Source organism: Acinonyx jubatus, chromosome E1 (assembly GCF_027475565.1).
Source record: "Acinonyx jubatus isolate Ajub_Pintada_27869175 chromosome E1, VMU_Ajub_asm_v1.0, whole genome shotgun sequence".
Classification (NCBI taxonomy): Eukaryota; Metazoa; Chordata; class Mammalia; order Carnivora; family Felidae; genus Acinonyx; species Acinonyx jubatus.
The window spans coordinates 28,168,100-28,184,867 of record NC_069397.1 but is presented as its reverse complement, the minus strand read 5'-3'; the positions used below and the strand labels follow the sequence as shown (position 1 = coordinate 28,184,867).

Genomic DNA, 16,768 nt, shown 5'->3' with positions numbered 1-16,768 from the left:
AAACTTGGTGGGCCTAAACCCAACTAAAAGCTTAGCTCAGTTACATCATCATGCTAATAGTCAAAAACATAAATTAAATCCTTACTTGAAGCTATTCTGGTACAGAGGTAAAACTCTTTTCAGTGGCTTTAGCCTCCACCCCACACACATTCCACTAGTTAAAAGATGGATGTAATGAAACTGAACAGCATTGTGCTGTTTCATCTGCATTACCAGAAAAACACTATTCATTTGCAACAAGAGATCACTACTTGTTAATGCCTGTCCAAATGTCATGAAGAGTAGGGGCAGAGCAAAAACAGATAAATCAAATGAATATTCTTTAACCCGAACCCTGATAGACACACCTCATTGATAATTTCTTCACACCAGAATTAGTAGTCCAGAATTCAGGAAGGATTGTGTTTCTCAGAAATCTCCAAAGAGTTAGCATATTAATTAATACAGGCGGATCTTATGGTTCCCTCTTTCTGAGTCCGTAGTCCTTCCTCTCCCTTTCATGGACCTAGAATTAAGAAAAAGCCTCATCGGGTCAATCTGATGTTCTGCTGTGGATCCCTCCATTCCTGGTAAAAAAGGGAACAGGGAATAATGAAACAGGTGTTGAGGAACTGATGTATTATGCTCTCTGCATGAGGGAAGTGAGCAGTGGTGACCTAAGACACTGATGCGGCATCACAAGACTAGCTAGACTAAGCTTTAGGAAGGCTGCTCCACTCTAGAAAGTAAGCCAAGAGATGGCAACACAAGGCCACAACAGCATAACATCTGGCTAAGGAGGGAATTCACTCCTTTAAAGATGTTTCTTGACCCTGAGCAGTCCCTGAACTAGACACTGCCTAAAGCTCAGTCATTGGGTCCAGGCCTACAAGCAGGTGCAGGAACCTGGCAAGCTGTTAAAGCTCAACATAGGGACAACAGCTGTACTCCACAGTTGCTCCTTAAGCTGTGAATAAAACATCAAGTTTACAGCTATCCACAAATACTACTTGAAACATTGTATCCTTGATTGCCTGAGCAGAGACAACAAGCTCTTTGCTAGAATTGAAGAGGACCAGAATTCCTAGAAGACCGTGTAGGTTGACTTGATGAACAATTTACTCTGGTAAACAGGGAAGATGGGAGAATCTAGATTTTTCTCCTGAAGTTATCTTTTCAACAAAGCATACAAATCTCTACTAGTTGACAGAATTAGCTCTCTAGCCCCAAGGCCTGACCCTGTCCTCTTCTTTTTGTTTTACTGACCTTACATAAGTACCCCCCCCCCCCCTTCAGCTCCCAGCTATTTCCTCGTTTTTCCAGCTTACTCTGCCTGCCCCACCTCTCCTTTCACTTTCTCTCACCTTTCATTCAACAATCACAAATAGTCAATCTAAGCCTGTTAAAAAGCTTCTGGGAGCATCAGGTAGGTATAAAGTAATCCCAGAAACAGGCTTTCTGGGGGTTAGGATACACATTTCTGCCTTTTAGTAGTTTGCACTTTAGATAGGAAAGGCAATATACTTACTCTTCATATATGGAAGTGCATCTTCAGAACAATCTATTAATGCATTTATAGATTTATAATTAAGGGATGAAAAAATCCTTTAGTGATGCTTCTCAGGAACACTGGAACTAGTAACTTTTATTCCTAATTATTCATCCAGTCCCCTACACAGTACACTCAGAAAAACTCATGAAGCTTGAGGAAGCCCCCATGTTTGATATGTTAATTTAGCTCAGTTATTCCGATCACTACAGAAGGGTCCAAATTGGTACAGTAATCTGTGATTAGCCTCTCACCAAAGACATGAGAAAGCTGAAAAGGGTGCTGGACTACTACAGATAGGTTTAGGATTTATTCCAGTGATTTCCTTAAAACCACAAGAATTTGGGGATGGGGACACACTGGGAAGACAGGCAGCAGTAAGGGAAAAGGGCACTACCAACCCAACATCTGCCATCAGTAATGTTTAACTTAGTAAGCCTATCCTGGTAGCTCTAAGAGCCCTGGTGAACACCTAATCTTAGAGATATTGCATGGTTAAGGTCAAATCCAGGCTGTGCTAATTTCTACCCAGAATAACATATTTCATTCATATTTTGAAAGGCAGTCCAGGACCTCTCAGGGACTACTTTCCCACTTCATAAAGGGTTCTAATCAGCTTAAAGACAAATCAAAGTGCTCACTAACTCTCTCCTTAGAGAAACGGCTCATGTATCACCATCCCATAGCTATTATGGAAGTTTTGCTATTTCAATATATAAGTATTAATTGAGCACCTATTAAATGTCTGGAACTGTACTAGTCACTGGGCATACTTTTATGGAGCTCCTCCCAGTAGAGAAATTAAAACTTGAAAAGAATCATAGACATTTGTATGAAGTGCTTAAAAAGGATTGGAAGGAAAAAAAAATTTAAAGCAGGCATTTGATTTCTTTACTACTAAATAGACTTCACCTCATTAGTTCTCACATAAATTATAGCTTTAACACCAAAGATCATCATAAAGGATTGTTAAATATCAACACGGATGCCTAAGAAGTTGTATACATACTCAGGGCTAAGTGTAATGCAGACTATTACTGAAGTCACCATACATTGGCTTTTAAAATTCATCTACCTCGAGTAGTAAAGCAACTCAATCTTTCTGTAATGGATCTCTTTCACTAATACAAATTTGTGTTAAGTGTATATTCAGCTACTAGAACAAATGCATGTTTGTGGACATTTTACCCATTCACAGGGTCTTTTCTATCTTACTGTCCTTTGTGGCCTGCCCCCAGTTAGGAGTGGCTAGCCAAGCCCTGGTTGTGCCCTGAGGCCAGCCTGACTAGTAGGAGTTAAAAGAGGGCAAGGGCATTTCTGATGCTGGCTTTGCACTGCATACTAGAAAGTCAGGGATCACCTGACCTTCCTGCTGCTGAGCTCTGGGCCACAGCCACTAAGACTAAAACACGGATCAAAGACAGCACCATGGGACACCCTGGTGGCGTCAGGTGGATATTACAGGTGATTTTCACTTAAGCCCCTAGAAACCACCACACTGAAAAAGGCAGGCTGGCTTAAAAAAAAAAAAAAGCAATGTGGTAGTAAAATGAACAAATTTGTCACAAGATTCAAGTTCTGGGCCTGTCACTTTTAGTATCTTTCAGCCTATTATCTCAACTGCAAAATGAGGCTAATGCCACTCCAAGATTAAAATGAATCAAAGTATTTAATGGAAGAGTTAACTACTACCATTGAGAATAAGGTATTTAATGCCTTTGCATTTTTCCTTTAAAAAAGGTAGCAAGGGCATGAACCCTTGAAGTCACTACTTTGGACATAAGCCCAATCTGATTAGAGGACCATACTACTTAAGCCATGCAGTGCACCTGTATAGGATTTTATGAACAGATTTATTCATAAACATTAAGGTATTAGCATATGAGCATCTTGGAAGTGTCAAAAAGTTAACAGTGCTTGCTCAGTTTACTATGTAGCCAGGGGAAATATATGTACACAAAACAATTATACAACAGATTAAAAGCAACATGCAAGCTCATACATCATATGCAACAATATATAAATGTGAAGAAAAGCAAAGCAGAATTATAGTGCAATTAGTCCAAGAATGCTTAAGTCTTTAGCTGATCATGAAGGGGTGGTTGAATTAGAGGCAAAAGGAACGGGGATGCTGATAGTGAAGGAGAGGTTTGTTGAGTCTCTTGGCTTTGAGACAATTAACCAGGGCAGGGTCCTGGAGTCATGTTAAGATTCTCCCAAACCAAGGAAATATATTACCCATTTCCTAAATTCTATATAAATCTTCACACATGAATGCCTTTTTGGATAAATAACCACCAAAAGAATCCAACCCAAAGGGAAATCTGCAGGAATTCTCATTGAGGTATGACCACAAAGTCTGGAAGTAATTTAAAGCTTCTTCTGTTAAAAATCGTGACTAAGAATGATGTAAAAAGGAGACACAGGAAGAAGCACCAGGAGGGAACCATTCTACCCTTAGGGAGACAACAGCATCAATTCTTGATGATCTATTCTCAGAGTGTGCACAGCTTACCAAAAAAACAAAAACAAAAACAAAAACAACTTTCTTCTGGACTTTGTAAGACTGATCTTGGGGCAACATTATAATGGGAAAAGTTACTTGGATTAGGTTAGAATTTAAATTTGAATTTCCTAGTTTCACATCTGAGGAGCCATTATTTGATGCAGTGTTAAGAACACAATAGTTTTCTCAATCCAACCAGTTAACCCAAGCTTGTGAAATAGACTTCTATAGTGTGTTGCTTCTAAGGAATAAAAGTTCTTTCAGCACTGCATTTGGCTGAATGGGAGATACAAATAATTCTACAGAAACCTCACTGGGTACTAAAAACCCACAAAACTTCCAATAGTAATAAAATAAATTTGTGAGATTAAATGCATCACAGAGAAGAAATGTGAAGTTTATAGTCTCAGGAATGAAGTTTAACAGAGGATGATCAGGACTTGAAGCTTCAGGGTGACTAATGGGGAGGGAAGGAGAAAGGTCTACAAACACAAAAGTAAAAACAAGCATGGTCCGTTATTTACCAAATCAACCAGAGCAAGGGAAGGTGTGATTGAGAATAGTGATTAATTGGAAAGGTAGACCTATTGTTGATTCGTATTAAGGGAGTTGACATGAAATCAGCTAAAACACTTCAGTAATGAATTTGGGTGTATAGATAAGGATGCTGGTATGGCAAATGGAGATGGAACACAAACTGAACAGCATTTTGAACTGTATCTGGCAAATAAGCTCTAGTTCAAGTTGTAGATACAATGGTACTGGGCTAAAAACTGGTTACACAGAAAGTGGTATGCAATTTTACTACCTAGTTTTAGAGGACAAAGGAACCATTTTCAGTTGTCTTTGTTTTAGTGCCAGCCAACATTTCACGCCTTAAAACGTGGATGTCACTTTTGGTTTATTTTATAACTCAAAAAAAAAAAAAAAAAAAAGTCTCCAAAAATAATTAGAAACACTCCAGGAGGTCACAGAATGGAAAATGATATTTTAATGTTACATACAAATATTTAGCTTCTACTACTACACAATCAATAACAAAGATTTATTCCCAACTTAGACACAGAAAAAATATAGACCTATATTTACTGATTACTTATTCAAGATACTCAGAATGGGAAATAATTCAAATTTCTAGGTTTCTCTTCCAAAGCAATTGAATGATTATCTTGAGTGTCTATTCAGTGCATAGCTATTTTGTGCTATACCTGGAAGGGGGAGGAAGAAAGGTTATGACCTGTTAGAAAAGACAGATACATAAACAACTCACTGATAATCAAGACAGAATGACAAAAGTTAAGATACAGTAGAAATACTCTGTGGGAACAGGGGAAGGACCAATAGTGCTCATTCAAATAAGTTTATTTAGTGACTATCGTGCCAGACACCACCTTGGTTCCTCAGGAAATTAAAATTCATGAAACAAGGAAGTTGAAGTAGATGGCTGGAGAGTGCAAGCAAGCTAGGTGACCTAGCTATACTCGAGGTACACACACACAAGTCTGTGTCCACACACAAAGGAATGATTCTGTCCGTATGACGGGCATTAAGTTCCCAGGAGGTGACTTTTGACATACTATCCAATGTTAAATCTCTCTAAATGAAGAGATGGAAGGCACTGCAGGAGAAAAAAAACACTAGGACCAAATGCAAGAAATGCTGGGGAACGCCACGTCCTGGGATATGGAGCGTATCAGGGGGAGGGCTAGAGATGAAGCTATAAAGGTAGGCTGGGGGCTAGGTTACCAAGGGCCTCAGGTGCCTTATTTCTAAGACTAACCTCCAAGCAATGAGATTTCAAAATACTCTAGTAGGGAGTGACAGGATAAATTTTTCATTAAAAAAAAAAAAACAAAACCACCCTACCAACAGTGGCTGGTGGACAGTTGAGGCTTGAGGTGAGGATACTAATGAAATTCTAACCACACTTAAAATTCACTGACCATACAGTAGATGTTGTTAACTCAAATTTCCAAGTAAGCCACTTTAAGGGCAGGAGAGATTCAGCCCAGTACTTCCAAGTCCTATTTAAAGGCTGTCGGTTGTCTTTTGACTGATACAGCAGTCCATTCCTAAGTTTTACACCCTAATCGTTGCCACAACTTGAACACTTATCCCAAACTTTGTGTGTTAAGGCTTCCCTAATAGCACCTCAGGACATAATTCTACCATGCCTCTGGCAATTTACAATCTCCAAGTTCAGCTTTTTTCTTTTACAAAGTCAATTTTGGAGTTCCAATTGTACAATTTTGGTTTTAGAGTGCTTCTTCACAAGTTCGGCTAAGGAGACCCCATAGCTAACACTGCTAAGATTAAAGACACAGGTATAATCAACCTAGAGTCCTCTCAATCCAACCTGCACCAAGCCTGCTAGTCAGCAACCACCTTCTGTGGCTACACTTGCCACATAAAATGTTAGTTAGGCAGGCAACCTCTGTGTAAACTTGATTCTGCTCTCTCTTGGAAAAATACTTTTATTTGCTCTTTTAGAATCTTATTCTTCAAAGCATACAAGTTTCTAACATCAATGTTTTAAGGTGTGTGCTCCCATACCCATTTTCTTGAGTAAACTGTATCATCGACTGGACCTAAAAATTTTTAACAGTATTTTTATAGTGAATTTAAACAAGAGTTAAGTTTGTGTCCTTTGAGTTTCTTTGCAATATAAGGTTATAGAGAGGGGAATGATGGGAATGACGAATGCTGAAATTTAAGCTTTCTTTAAAAAAATGGCATTAAGTAAACATGACAAGAGAACTATGTGTACAGACGTTATGGTCACAAGATACTGTGTGTCTAGTTAAGCAAAGCCTAGAGAACAGACAAATGTAAACAGTTAACCTGATGAATAAGCAGGATTTTAAGACACACTAATACTCATTAAGTCTTTCAGTAATGCTACGGAAGAAGATTCCAGAAACCTGTTTCACGCCATATAAACAAGCAACAAAGGTCCCAGAATACATATTTGTTTTTCCTAGTATAGGACCGATTTTATGCCTAGATTGCTTTGTGTAGCGCATCTACTCCTGTATCCAATTCTTATACTTCTGGCCTTACTGGTCTATACCTGTAGGTGTACAAGGGAAACAGGGAAACAAGCAAATTCACATCTACAGCGTTTTCTCCTAAGTCCCCAAACCTAGACATATTTTTCTTTATAGGTTCGTTCAGTACTAGTAAATCTCTATTCAAGACCTAAATGGATTCCTACTCAACAGATGGGAAGGCAAAGGTAAAGTTATAGTAAGGAAACTTACTCAAAAAACCCCACTTAACTTTGAAGCTAATAGGATTAAGGCAGTTGCTTTCCACTTTGCTTTAGCGATGTTTTACAGTAGGGATAATTTCCTGGTTGATTTTGTGTAATAGCCCCCTCTAGTGGCCATACAGTTTTCCCTAGCATTTATTCAAACAGGAGTGGAATATTAAAAAAAAAAAAGAAAATTAGACATCTGGCATCCCTACAAGTGGTTTTGTTCATATTTGGTGAAGATGAATATAGCATTCTATAGAGGCTCTCAATTTCCACTATCTTCACATCGATAGTTCTATCAATAGTTGACAGATTACAGTCCTAAATTACAGGAGTTAAGACATTTAACTTTGTTGAGCGTTAACTCCTTTGTGCTTAAGAGATAAAGACAAACACCCAGGATCTGCAGAACTCAAGATCTTAAGTATTGTTTCATCTATCTGTTTTGCACACCTACCTACAACTGCAACCACCTTATGCAAAAGTATGCGTTAAGTGTAAATATTCTCTCCCCAATTACCCAGCTGCAGAACTTATTAGAATGTTTATTATGAGGTTATTTCTGCCTAAATTAACTTCTACATGACAAAGACTAATTTATTCAGTTTATTTTTTCAGAAGCATCAAGTGCTTTTTGTAACAAAAATTCGATTCCTACAAAATCACAACCACCTTTAATGTAAGCCTGTCAGGTATAGCTTTTGAAGTTAATCAAGAAGCATCCCCAAAGTCCTCAATCACAGGACTAAGTCTAACTTCCTGGGCCTCTTTTTAAAGTTTTTGCCAGGATTGCTATTTGTTCAATAGGCAATCAAAATGAACACAATGAACAGATGCTTCCTTATAATCTCATTACTTCATGCCAATCCCAGCTTCTCATATAGGATCAGACTGATCAATGTAAAGTCCTGTAAAGTACTGAAAAAAATTACCCCCCAAGAATAAAATGTACCACTACATACACTAGGATGGCAGAATTTCCTTCAGTGGAGTACAATTGTTGAGTCCACAACAGCGACAGAATATAAAGAAATGTGGGTCATACCTTTTTTCTCTCGTGGCTGCTTCAGCCTAAAAAGATGGGGAACTTACATCTCAATAAAGGATCCACACTTAACAGGTTTTTCACTCACAAGCCCAAAGGTATACAGGTTTAGCTCTTCATTCTATTAGTTCTACAATCTCTTACCCAAACTTGTGGAGGCAAATGTATTTAAAATTTAGTCATTTTCACTTTATAATATTAAAATATATGGTATATAGCCCCTGTATCATGTAACACCCTCAGCAAAGCCTATGGTAACTGTGTAACAAAACACCAATATTTCTGCAGAAGACCGCGTAGCCCCAGAAAGTGCAAAATTAAGGCATCAATTCTGGTCAGGTTTTACATTCAACAACAAATTTTGTTTTCAGAGTTTTTTGGATAAGAGATTGTGAACCTGTTTTCTGCCTTTGCACTCTACCGGGATAAAACTAAGTGAAACCAAAGAATGGTTATGTAACAACAGAACTTCAGCCTAATAGCTTTTACTACTACTTATGATAAATACATGTAACTTAATTTGTAATTTCAGCGCTTCATATACAAAGTGAAAAGACACAGTTCATCTACACAGAAAACTTGAAAAAAAAACCAAAAAAACCCCACGTCAGCCCTAATGAGCAAGATGTTTCAAAGATAAAACTGAGAAAGCTGAAATTCTAAATCAATCTTATTCAACTTAAACACTATAATGAGTGTCCATGGGAACACTCAAAATTTATAAAAGTATAAAACTTAGGAGAAAAAACATTTTAGATGAGGAAAATCTGTTATACAAAATTTTAAAAAATTATTAAACAAAATTTTAAAATAAAATTCAGATCCCAAACAATTACAAATCAGAAAATGGGTTTCTTACCTTTTGTTTCCAGAAGGATGTGGGCTGAACAGCAAGGTGGGTTATTCAATCTGATGTTATGAAAAATAACTGCTTCTTAGAAAGACTTAAGAGTTTTTCCTTGGTTAGAAAATAACAAACTAATTATAGGTTCCCTACACTATTCTAAGGAGACACAAATAGGGAGAGAAAAGGGGAACAATACAGGGCAGCTTTTTTAGTTCTAAAACAATGTGACTGACTTTCTGCTAGTAGCTGCCAAAACAGGAGAGGTTTAGGACTCATTTCCTAAGACTGGAAAAAACAAAACAAAACAAAAACAACAAAACCTACATCTCCCCTCACAGCTTCCAGCGGTCTGGACCCGCACCCCTCTATCTTTCATAAATATGCAGTTAAGTTCTCTCATCTTCAGACAGCCTATTTATGACACATTTCCCATCTCACTTCAATTCTGAGGTTGGAACTACTATGATTTTTAGTAGAGTACATCTTTGAACTTAGGTTTAATGCACTCAATCTTGAGTGAAGGCATTTTCATCTTGGTCTGATTTCCAACACATTCAATGAACACAGGCTTAAGCCTAGCTCACATTAACCTTCCCCAAATTAGTTGTTTAAAATACTTATGTTCTACACATAAAACAGAACTTGTCAGTTTTAATAGTAAAAATCTTTCCACTTCTTGAACATTGGATTTTGAATTCTTGCATAAGAACTAGTAATTTTTGTAGTCTATACCAAGTTCTCTACTTAAAGAATCTGTTTTGAACTTAAGATCCCTTCCCTTCCTTCCTACATTCCACAAGGTTCATCTACATGTTTTGGTTAGGTGCCCTTATGCAAATCTCTCTCGGGGCCCATTTCCTCTACCACCAAATCAGGTCTAGTTTTTTCTAGGTTTGAAATTATGTCACCTGCATAGTGGTCTTAAATTCAGCTTCCAACTCTGATTAGCATCCAAGGCAAATGTTAAGATTTAGTTAATTCTTTTGGGTGCAAAAAATGTGTTTTGATGGTTTTTGACTAGCTATGAGGAAATCAAAAGAAAAAGATTAGGGATTTTAACTAAAAATCTACTTCCCCAATTCACTGAAAATTTAGCACCAAGGGGCTGTCAAGTAAAAAGATACAAGAACTAGCAGACTAAGCTATAAATCACTGCTTTGGTAGGTTTTGGATACAGAATAATCTTATGGTTGACAAGGGTTCACAGGCAAAATTTTAAAGCCCAGCTTTTTATTAACAATAATTCACTCAAATATAAGCAGTTAATATTCTAGTGTAGTATTCACATTTCAAAACAAAGTAATTTGTTTCTGTGAATTGAACATTTAATACTTACCAATTTTTGAGAAGAGCTTGACAATCTCCAACACTATCCCCAAGTTAACATTAACTAGTCACTACCCAAATTTTGCACAAAAACCTATGCTGTCTAGATTATCACCAAAAAATAAACATCTATAAATTTCTAATCATTTTTGTCAAAGTACGGGAAACTTATCTTTCAGACACTAGATCATCCCATTTACCATATCATATACACCAAATTCCTTCTTATCTCCCTGAAGACTTTTACAATTAACATTAAGAGATGGCTAATACCATTTATTAGAGATTACCTTTCAAGAAGCTTTAATTTACTAATACATAACACAAGAATCAGTATCTCATCAAAGTATTAACGGATAGTCACCCACTTAAAATTTTACATGAAGAGGAAAAAGGACAACCATGCATAGTTTTTTAAAAAATGTTTATTTTTTTTTCAAAGAAAAACGGCAATAGCCAATTGGAAACCTACTTATTCTTCAACTCCAATTTTGTTCTTTAAATTTAGAAGTGACTTACTGATTTACTATTTTAAACAAACCCCCCCTTTCCCCTTTAAATGTTTACCATCTACTCGTGCTGAATCCTTCCAAGGAGATTGCTCCAGCGTATTATCTCCAGGTCCTCGCTTTGCTCCTTTTACCAAAAAATGCAAAACACAATTCCATCGTGCATCTTAAGGGCTCCAATCGTCAAAAATAGGAAAAAAAAAATCTTTGGAATAGCCAATTAAGTTGAATAAAAAAAAAAAAAAAATCCACACGAATGCGGTTTGGTTGGGGCAGGAATCCACTCCTATGTTCCTGGTAATCTGATCCCGCTCCATGAATCCTTGTAATTCATCCTCCCTATCCTATCCACATTATGATTTGAATCCAATGATCCAGCTCCAAGGATTGGGATCCAGTGAGCCCTCTCCAATCCAAACCTTTATAACCAGCAAAACCAAAAAAGAGGAGGCAAAATGTTAGATACTGTAATCAAAAAAGGTTTCTGGGGAATGATGAGTTATGTCTGTCATCAGTTTAACAGATGTACATCAATAACTATCAAATTCCCCAAAACAAGTTTCTGAATGGTGTTCAGATAAATTTTAGAAACTTAATCATCATAGAGACTAATTGGAAGAAGCATTTTATATTTACAGTTCAACTGATAATGCCAACACTTGTTACTGTACAGCGTATTACAGGTTTTGTGGTTGCAAAAAGTTATGTAGTTGAAAAGTTTACTGGTATTGCTACCCACCCTAAGTCTAAACTAAACCTAATGCTCCCATCTGCAATTTAATTTGTAAATTAAAGTGTTTTAAACGAGTCAATTATGAACATTAGTTAAAAGGGGAAGGTGAGACTTAAAAAGTATTCCCAACTAGATTATCTACACCAATACATTGGAATTCTCTATTTTGCTTTCATTTTGTCTTAAAAAAATGAAATAGCAACGCTATATCAGTCACACAGAGGACATGCAGATTTAGCAGTATTGATATTATACTCTATCTGGTTGGAATTAAAGACACCCTGTACCCACATGTACACCAACAGCAGGTCACACATTAACAGTTGTAACTAAGCACTGTGACAAATTAGCCAGTTCTTCCCACATTAGTCCCTATTAAAACAAAAAAGGGGGGAAGGGAGCAAAATAAATTGTTACAAAATGGGCAATGTAACATTTGCCACAATTGCCAAGGTTTAAAGAGCAAAGCAATTGTAGCTAAAGATAACTGCATAAGATGTTTGCAAGTGTTTTAAGGTAGATGTATATAATCACTTTAAACCCTTGCCTTTTAGTATAAGGTCAATACTGCCAATTTCATCTGTGACAATAGCACTTGGAGTCATACCATTGCCTCCATTATTGATCTGATCCTCCTCAATCCTCCTTTTGACAATCCTAAAATGATTGAAATGTGCTCCACAATCCTTAATCCAAAGCATTCTTAATCCATCTCTTCAGATATGTCTACAGAAAGACACATGAAAAGCAAGATAAACATAAGAACTTCCCCAGGTAAGATAACCACAAACACCCCCCAACATCCCCAGTTCACACAAACCAGAGCAGAATAGACATTTACACAATATCACAGTCTGAAGAGCATGGAGAGTTAACTAAATTTAAACAATCCTGTCTATGACATCACTTAAAATACATTTTAGCAGACATGAGGGGAATGTAGATGTTAGGAGCAAGGGGATATTACACAAGAATGCAATTCAACACTTTAGCCCATTCTGAACAAAACAGTTTGAATTAAAAAATGAAAAGATTGTACTGAGTAAAGGAAAACTGTATACAACATGGGTTCTACAAAAAGTGTCACCAATCATCTTATGTACGAGAGCGAGATCTGCTATGACGGGGAGAATAGCGTGGTGATCCTCTGCTTCTCCTTGGGGAATAACTGCGACTCCTGCTGTTGCTTCTGCTACGGCTTCTGCTACGACTACGGCTTCGAGATCGTGATCTTCCATAACTTGGACTTCTGGGCCCATCAACTTTAACCCGGATGTAGGCAGTTTCTCCCTATTGAATAGACAGAACTTTCGATTGAAAGATCTAAGCTTTCACCTGTCTTCAGGCATGCTGAACGAATACAATGTAACTAAAACCAGAAATCTGGTACTTTACTTGGACACCCTTGCCTGAATCTTACCTTCAAATTCCACTGTTAAGACCACTGTATCCAATTCTGGCCAAAGAAAAGAGTAAGTGTAAAAAACCTACCTCATGGGATCTAAACTTAGTGTTATCCAGTTTTCGAACTGCATAGGTCATATCTTCTTTCCGTACAAACTCCACGACACCAGTGCCATCTCGGTAAACATCAGCATAACATACATCACCTGCTTCACGCATGTGATCCTTCAGATCCTGCCAGCTTCCACTTGGAGGCAGTCCTAAAAAGGTATTTTTTCAACACCACTCACTCTATATTTCACATTAAACTTGAAATTTACACTAGAACAAAAGCTACTTTAAAATTAATTAGACTCAAGATCCTAGGTTAAGAGCTGCTAAGATCCTGGAATCCAGAGTCCAAACTTACTTGCAAAGATCTTCATATTCTAGGTACTCAACCTAATAGTAAATAACTACGTGGTAACAGGTATATCTCCACTACAGCGTTCCTTGTTACTAAATTTACCCGAGCAACTAATTTAAGACCTATCACAAAAACTTGCATTTGTCAACACTGCTCACGCAAGGAAAAACTTAAAAGTGGTTTCTGTCCCTTCTCAACAACCCACACGAACAGTAAACTCACCAGAGACAACCACTCTGTTTTCAGAACGCCTGGATGGGGGGCCATAGCGGCCTCGGGGAGCCCCGCCACCTCCACCCCCGCCGCCGCCTCGGCCGGTGCCACGGCCGCTTCGAGGAAACTCCACCCGCAGACGGTATCCATCGTAATCATAGCCGTCGCGACCATATACCGCGTCTTCCGCGTCTCTGCGTGATCATAGAAAGCAAAAGGCGTAAGAAAAAGGACCGGGAGGGGCAGCTAACTCAGTCGGGAACTAGCGGCCCCCCGCACATGCGCACCCAGCATGGAAGAGCCCACATGCGCTGCATAATAGGAATGGCCCCTCCCCCACCCAGAAGCACGCCAGGTTCCCGACCACTACACCAGCCCTCAGCGCCTCAGTTTCCCGCTCCGAGACCGAAAGTCCGCTCTGGGGACGTCCATGGGCCCAGTCACCAGAGAAGCCACAGCGACTCGGCTCCTTACTCGACTCCTGCATGGGCGACATCGTCTTACCCCCAACCTAAGAGCCCACCTCCCCATTCTTTGTATCAAGGCCTTTCCCAACTACTCCCAACTTATTGCCTCAAGGCCGCAAGCCCCGGGCCGCCTCACCGAGGGTCCTCGAACTCAACGAAGGCGAAGGGCGGTCCTCCGCGGCGATTCTTGAGATCGATGTCACGGATAGCACCGTATTTGTAGAACACGTCCTCAATGTCCTTGGTTCGGATGTCTGGAGGTAAGTTACCCACGTAGATGCGGCAATCGTTGTTCCCTGCCGGGCCACGAATCACACCACCTCCCGACATGGCGGCGACGAAAAGCGCGGACTCGAGAACAGGCCTTCCCACCAAGCCTAGCGCACGGCAGAGCGAGCCCGCAGCGACACCACGTCTCCCGCGGCCCCTCCAAAATGGCGCCTTTATCAGCTCGGCGCACGGATATGGGGGGAGGGAGGAAGAGAAGCGGGAGGAAGCAGCTATTCGATCTCAGTACGCACGCGCAAGAGCGTAACGGGCACTGCGATAGGTACGCTCACGCACGTGCGACGTCACCCTCCGCGCGAAGGGAGAAAAAAGTTCCCCGCGTTCCCGATTTGCGGAGTGCCTTGCCAGTGAAGTGACCAGTCGTTTGGTAAGAATTAAACACAGATCCATCGGTAAACGGGCTACTAATCCCTGACGAGTCTTAAAGGATAGTCAACTTTCCCAGGAACGAGTCCCTTTTAAAAACAAGTCCGCGCCTTGAAAGCCTTTGGTGAAACCTAGCCTTGAGCTGTGTCCCACAATGCTCTGCGGCGTTAACGGCCTTTGGCGGGAAAGACTGCCGGGGGCGGAGTTAAAGGGGAAGGGACCTGGCCGTTGCTCCGGAAACGCGGACATTCTCGGAGAGTGCGGCTAGTCCAGGAGTTCCGCCGCTTGTGATTCAGGCTTGTGATTCAATCAGGAGCCGAGGCTTGACTTTGTATTCCCGCCCCTTTTCCTGCGCTCAGGAGGTGAGCTGCTTAGAGAAGGTCTAATTTAGGGCAACCCAGCTTAGACTCCTTGGTAAATACTTTGCACCAAGTACCGTTCCATCGTCGGTTTAAAACTTAACTTTGTATGGCTCAATCCAACACACCTTGATGTAGTGGCGGTGGTTTGAGCTGTATTCAGTCAGCCAGGACTCAGACCTCAGCTTCTCTTTAATTGCCTAGCCCTACCGCAGAGGAGAGGTCCAGTGAAGGCTTGAAGAGTGACGTGCCTGCTATGTATCCAGCCCTTTGAAAGAACGAGAAAAGCGTGTGTGTGTATGCAAAATCTTGACGTTTGTTCCCTTTTATGAACTCCTTCCGGGCCTCTCAGGTAACATAAACGAGCAAAATAGATGTGTGAGAACTGTGACCACTGGAGACCACTGTTGCTGCTCAGGACTGAGCCCTCTTGCCTGCTGGCCCAGGGAGTTAGGAACTTGTTTAGAGAGACCTCTGAAGTCTGGATTTTTATGTGAAGTGTTGGGATTTTAAAATATTAGTAATGAGTTCAATTTTTAAGAAAACTCTGCAGTCATAAATATGCTAAAACATCTGCACCCTGTGTTTAAGGATGATTTTCTTCATATTCTGTATTTGTTTGCAACAGTTCCCAAGGATGTGTGTGAGGCAATTTACGGAGATGCCATAAAACATTATTAGAACTGGACCAAGAACTCAGGGCGAATGGGAAAATAAGCAGGGAGGGATTAAGGTGAAATCAGGGTGAGGTTACTACACAAAATGCCAGCAGTAATATCCTGATCGGTTCCTAAAGATGCACTGCAAGTCTCACTCCGCTCATTCCGGAAGTCATGGTAAAGAAGGCAACACAAGTCTATTCAAAAGTCTAAATGCCTTTGAAATTAGAAAATAAATAGGTTGTTTAGGAGAATGGCATGTTTTCTTAGTTCTAAAAGTTGACAGTGCATTTTACAAACGTCTGAGTGATTCCAAAATACAAATTCAATTTGATCCTCAACGGACACATAGAGGATCTCTGGTTGTGTTTGAACTCTCTGTGATGGTTTCCAAAATTATGTGTATATGTGCATGTACTTTTTCTTCAAAGAGGATTTGAAATTGTAATCAGATTCTTAAAGGGGTGTTTAGATTCTCACAGGGGGAAAAAATCTCTGAAAATGTTAGAGGGAAGGACAGATTATCTTTCAGACCATCCTTCACTGAGTATCCTTCAATGATATTTTTTGACAGTGAGCTTTTAATAAAAACAAAAGAACCTGATCATTTTTAAAATGAGAAGCTGACCAAAAAAGACACTATTTCGACAAATTGATTCAGTTTCTAGCCCTGTCCTATTCAGTTAGTAGCAGAAGAGATGAGAGTTTTTTAAAAAGTTGCAGGCATATCATGTATTGATTGGTTCATTCAATAGTTATTTAGTTAGCACACTTTATTATTTTATACTTCCACTTAAGAGTTATTCAAGTTCATCTGTTGAATAATGTTAATGATAACTGAAGTGATTTAAACATA

General features: G+C 39.4%; 2 protein-coding genes across 5 annotated transcripts in view; both read right to left on the bottom strand.

Annotated features, from left to right (window-relative positions):
* Positions 1–10,749, bottom strand: part of VEZF1 (vascular endothelial zinc finger 1) — a 30,487-nt gene extending 19,738 nt beyond the window's left edge. For both annotated transcript variants that reach the window (XM_053212631.1, XM_053212630.1), the window contains exon 1: positions 348–10,749. The gene's annotated coding sequence lies outside the window, so the exon portion shown is untranslated. The remainder of the gene's footprint in view (positions 1–347) is intronic.
* Positions 10,750–10,915: 166 nt separating this feature from the next.
* On the bottom strand, positions 10,916–14,720 carry SRSF1 (serine and arginine rich splicing factor 1). 3 transcript variants are annotated; one of them, XR_003412568.2, is made up of 5 exons: positions 14,377–14,720; positions 13,783–13,967; positions 13,242–13,414; positions 12,358–12,476; positions 10,916–11,436 (listed from the first exon to the last, which is right to left on the bottom strand). XR_003412568.2 is itself a non-coding variant. In XM_027034215.2 (4 exons), exons 1-4 carry the CDS (start codon positions 14,568–14,570, stop codon positions 12,438–12,440), a joined length of 591 nt encoding a protein of 196 aa, XP_026890016.1. In that variant the 5' UTR covers positions 14,571–14,720; the 3' UTR covers positions 10,916–12,437. The 3 variants fall into 3 exon arrangements, 2 of the variants coding, with proteins under 2 accessions (XP_026890016.1, XP_014943886.2); XM_027034215.2 differs by having other exon boundaries at positions 10,916–12,476; XM_015088400.3 differs by having other exon boundaries at positions 10,916–13,040; positions 14,377–14,717.
* Between the last annotated feature and the right edge of the window lie 2,048 nt (positions 14,721–16,768).

Excerpts from the sequence above, each read along its gene's own strand:
- SRSF1 (XM_015088400.3), bottom strand. The coding sequence starts at position 14,570 with ATGTCGGGAGGTGGTGTGATTCGTGGCCCGGCAGGGAACAACGATTGC. Across the intron at positions 13,415-13,782 it reads AAACAGAGTGGTTGTCTCTG|GACTGCCTCCAAGTGGAAGC; the intron begins GTGAGTTTACTG and ends ATACCTTTTTAG. Across the intron at positions 13,041-13,241 it reads CTAAGTTTAGATCCCATGAG|GGAGAAACTGCCTACATCCG; the intron begins GTAGGTTTTTTA and ends TCTATTCAATAG.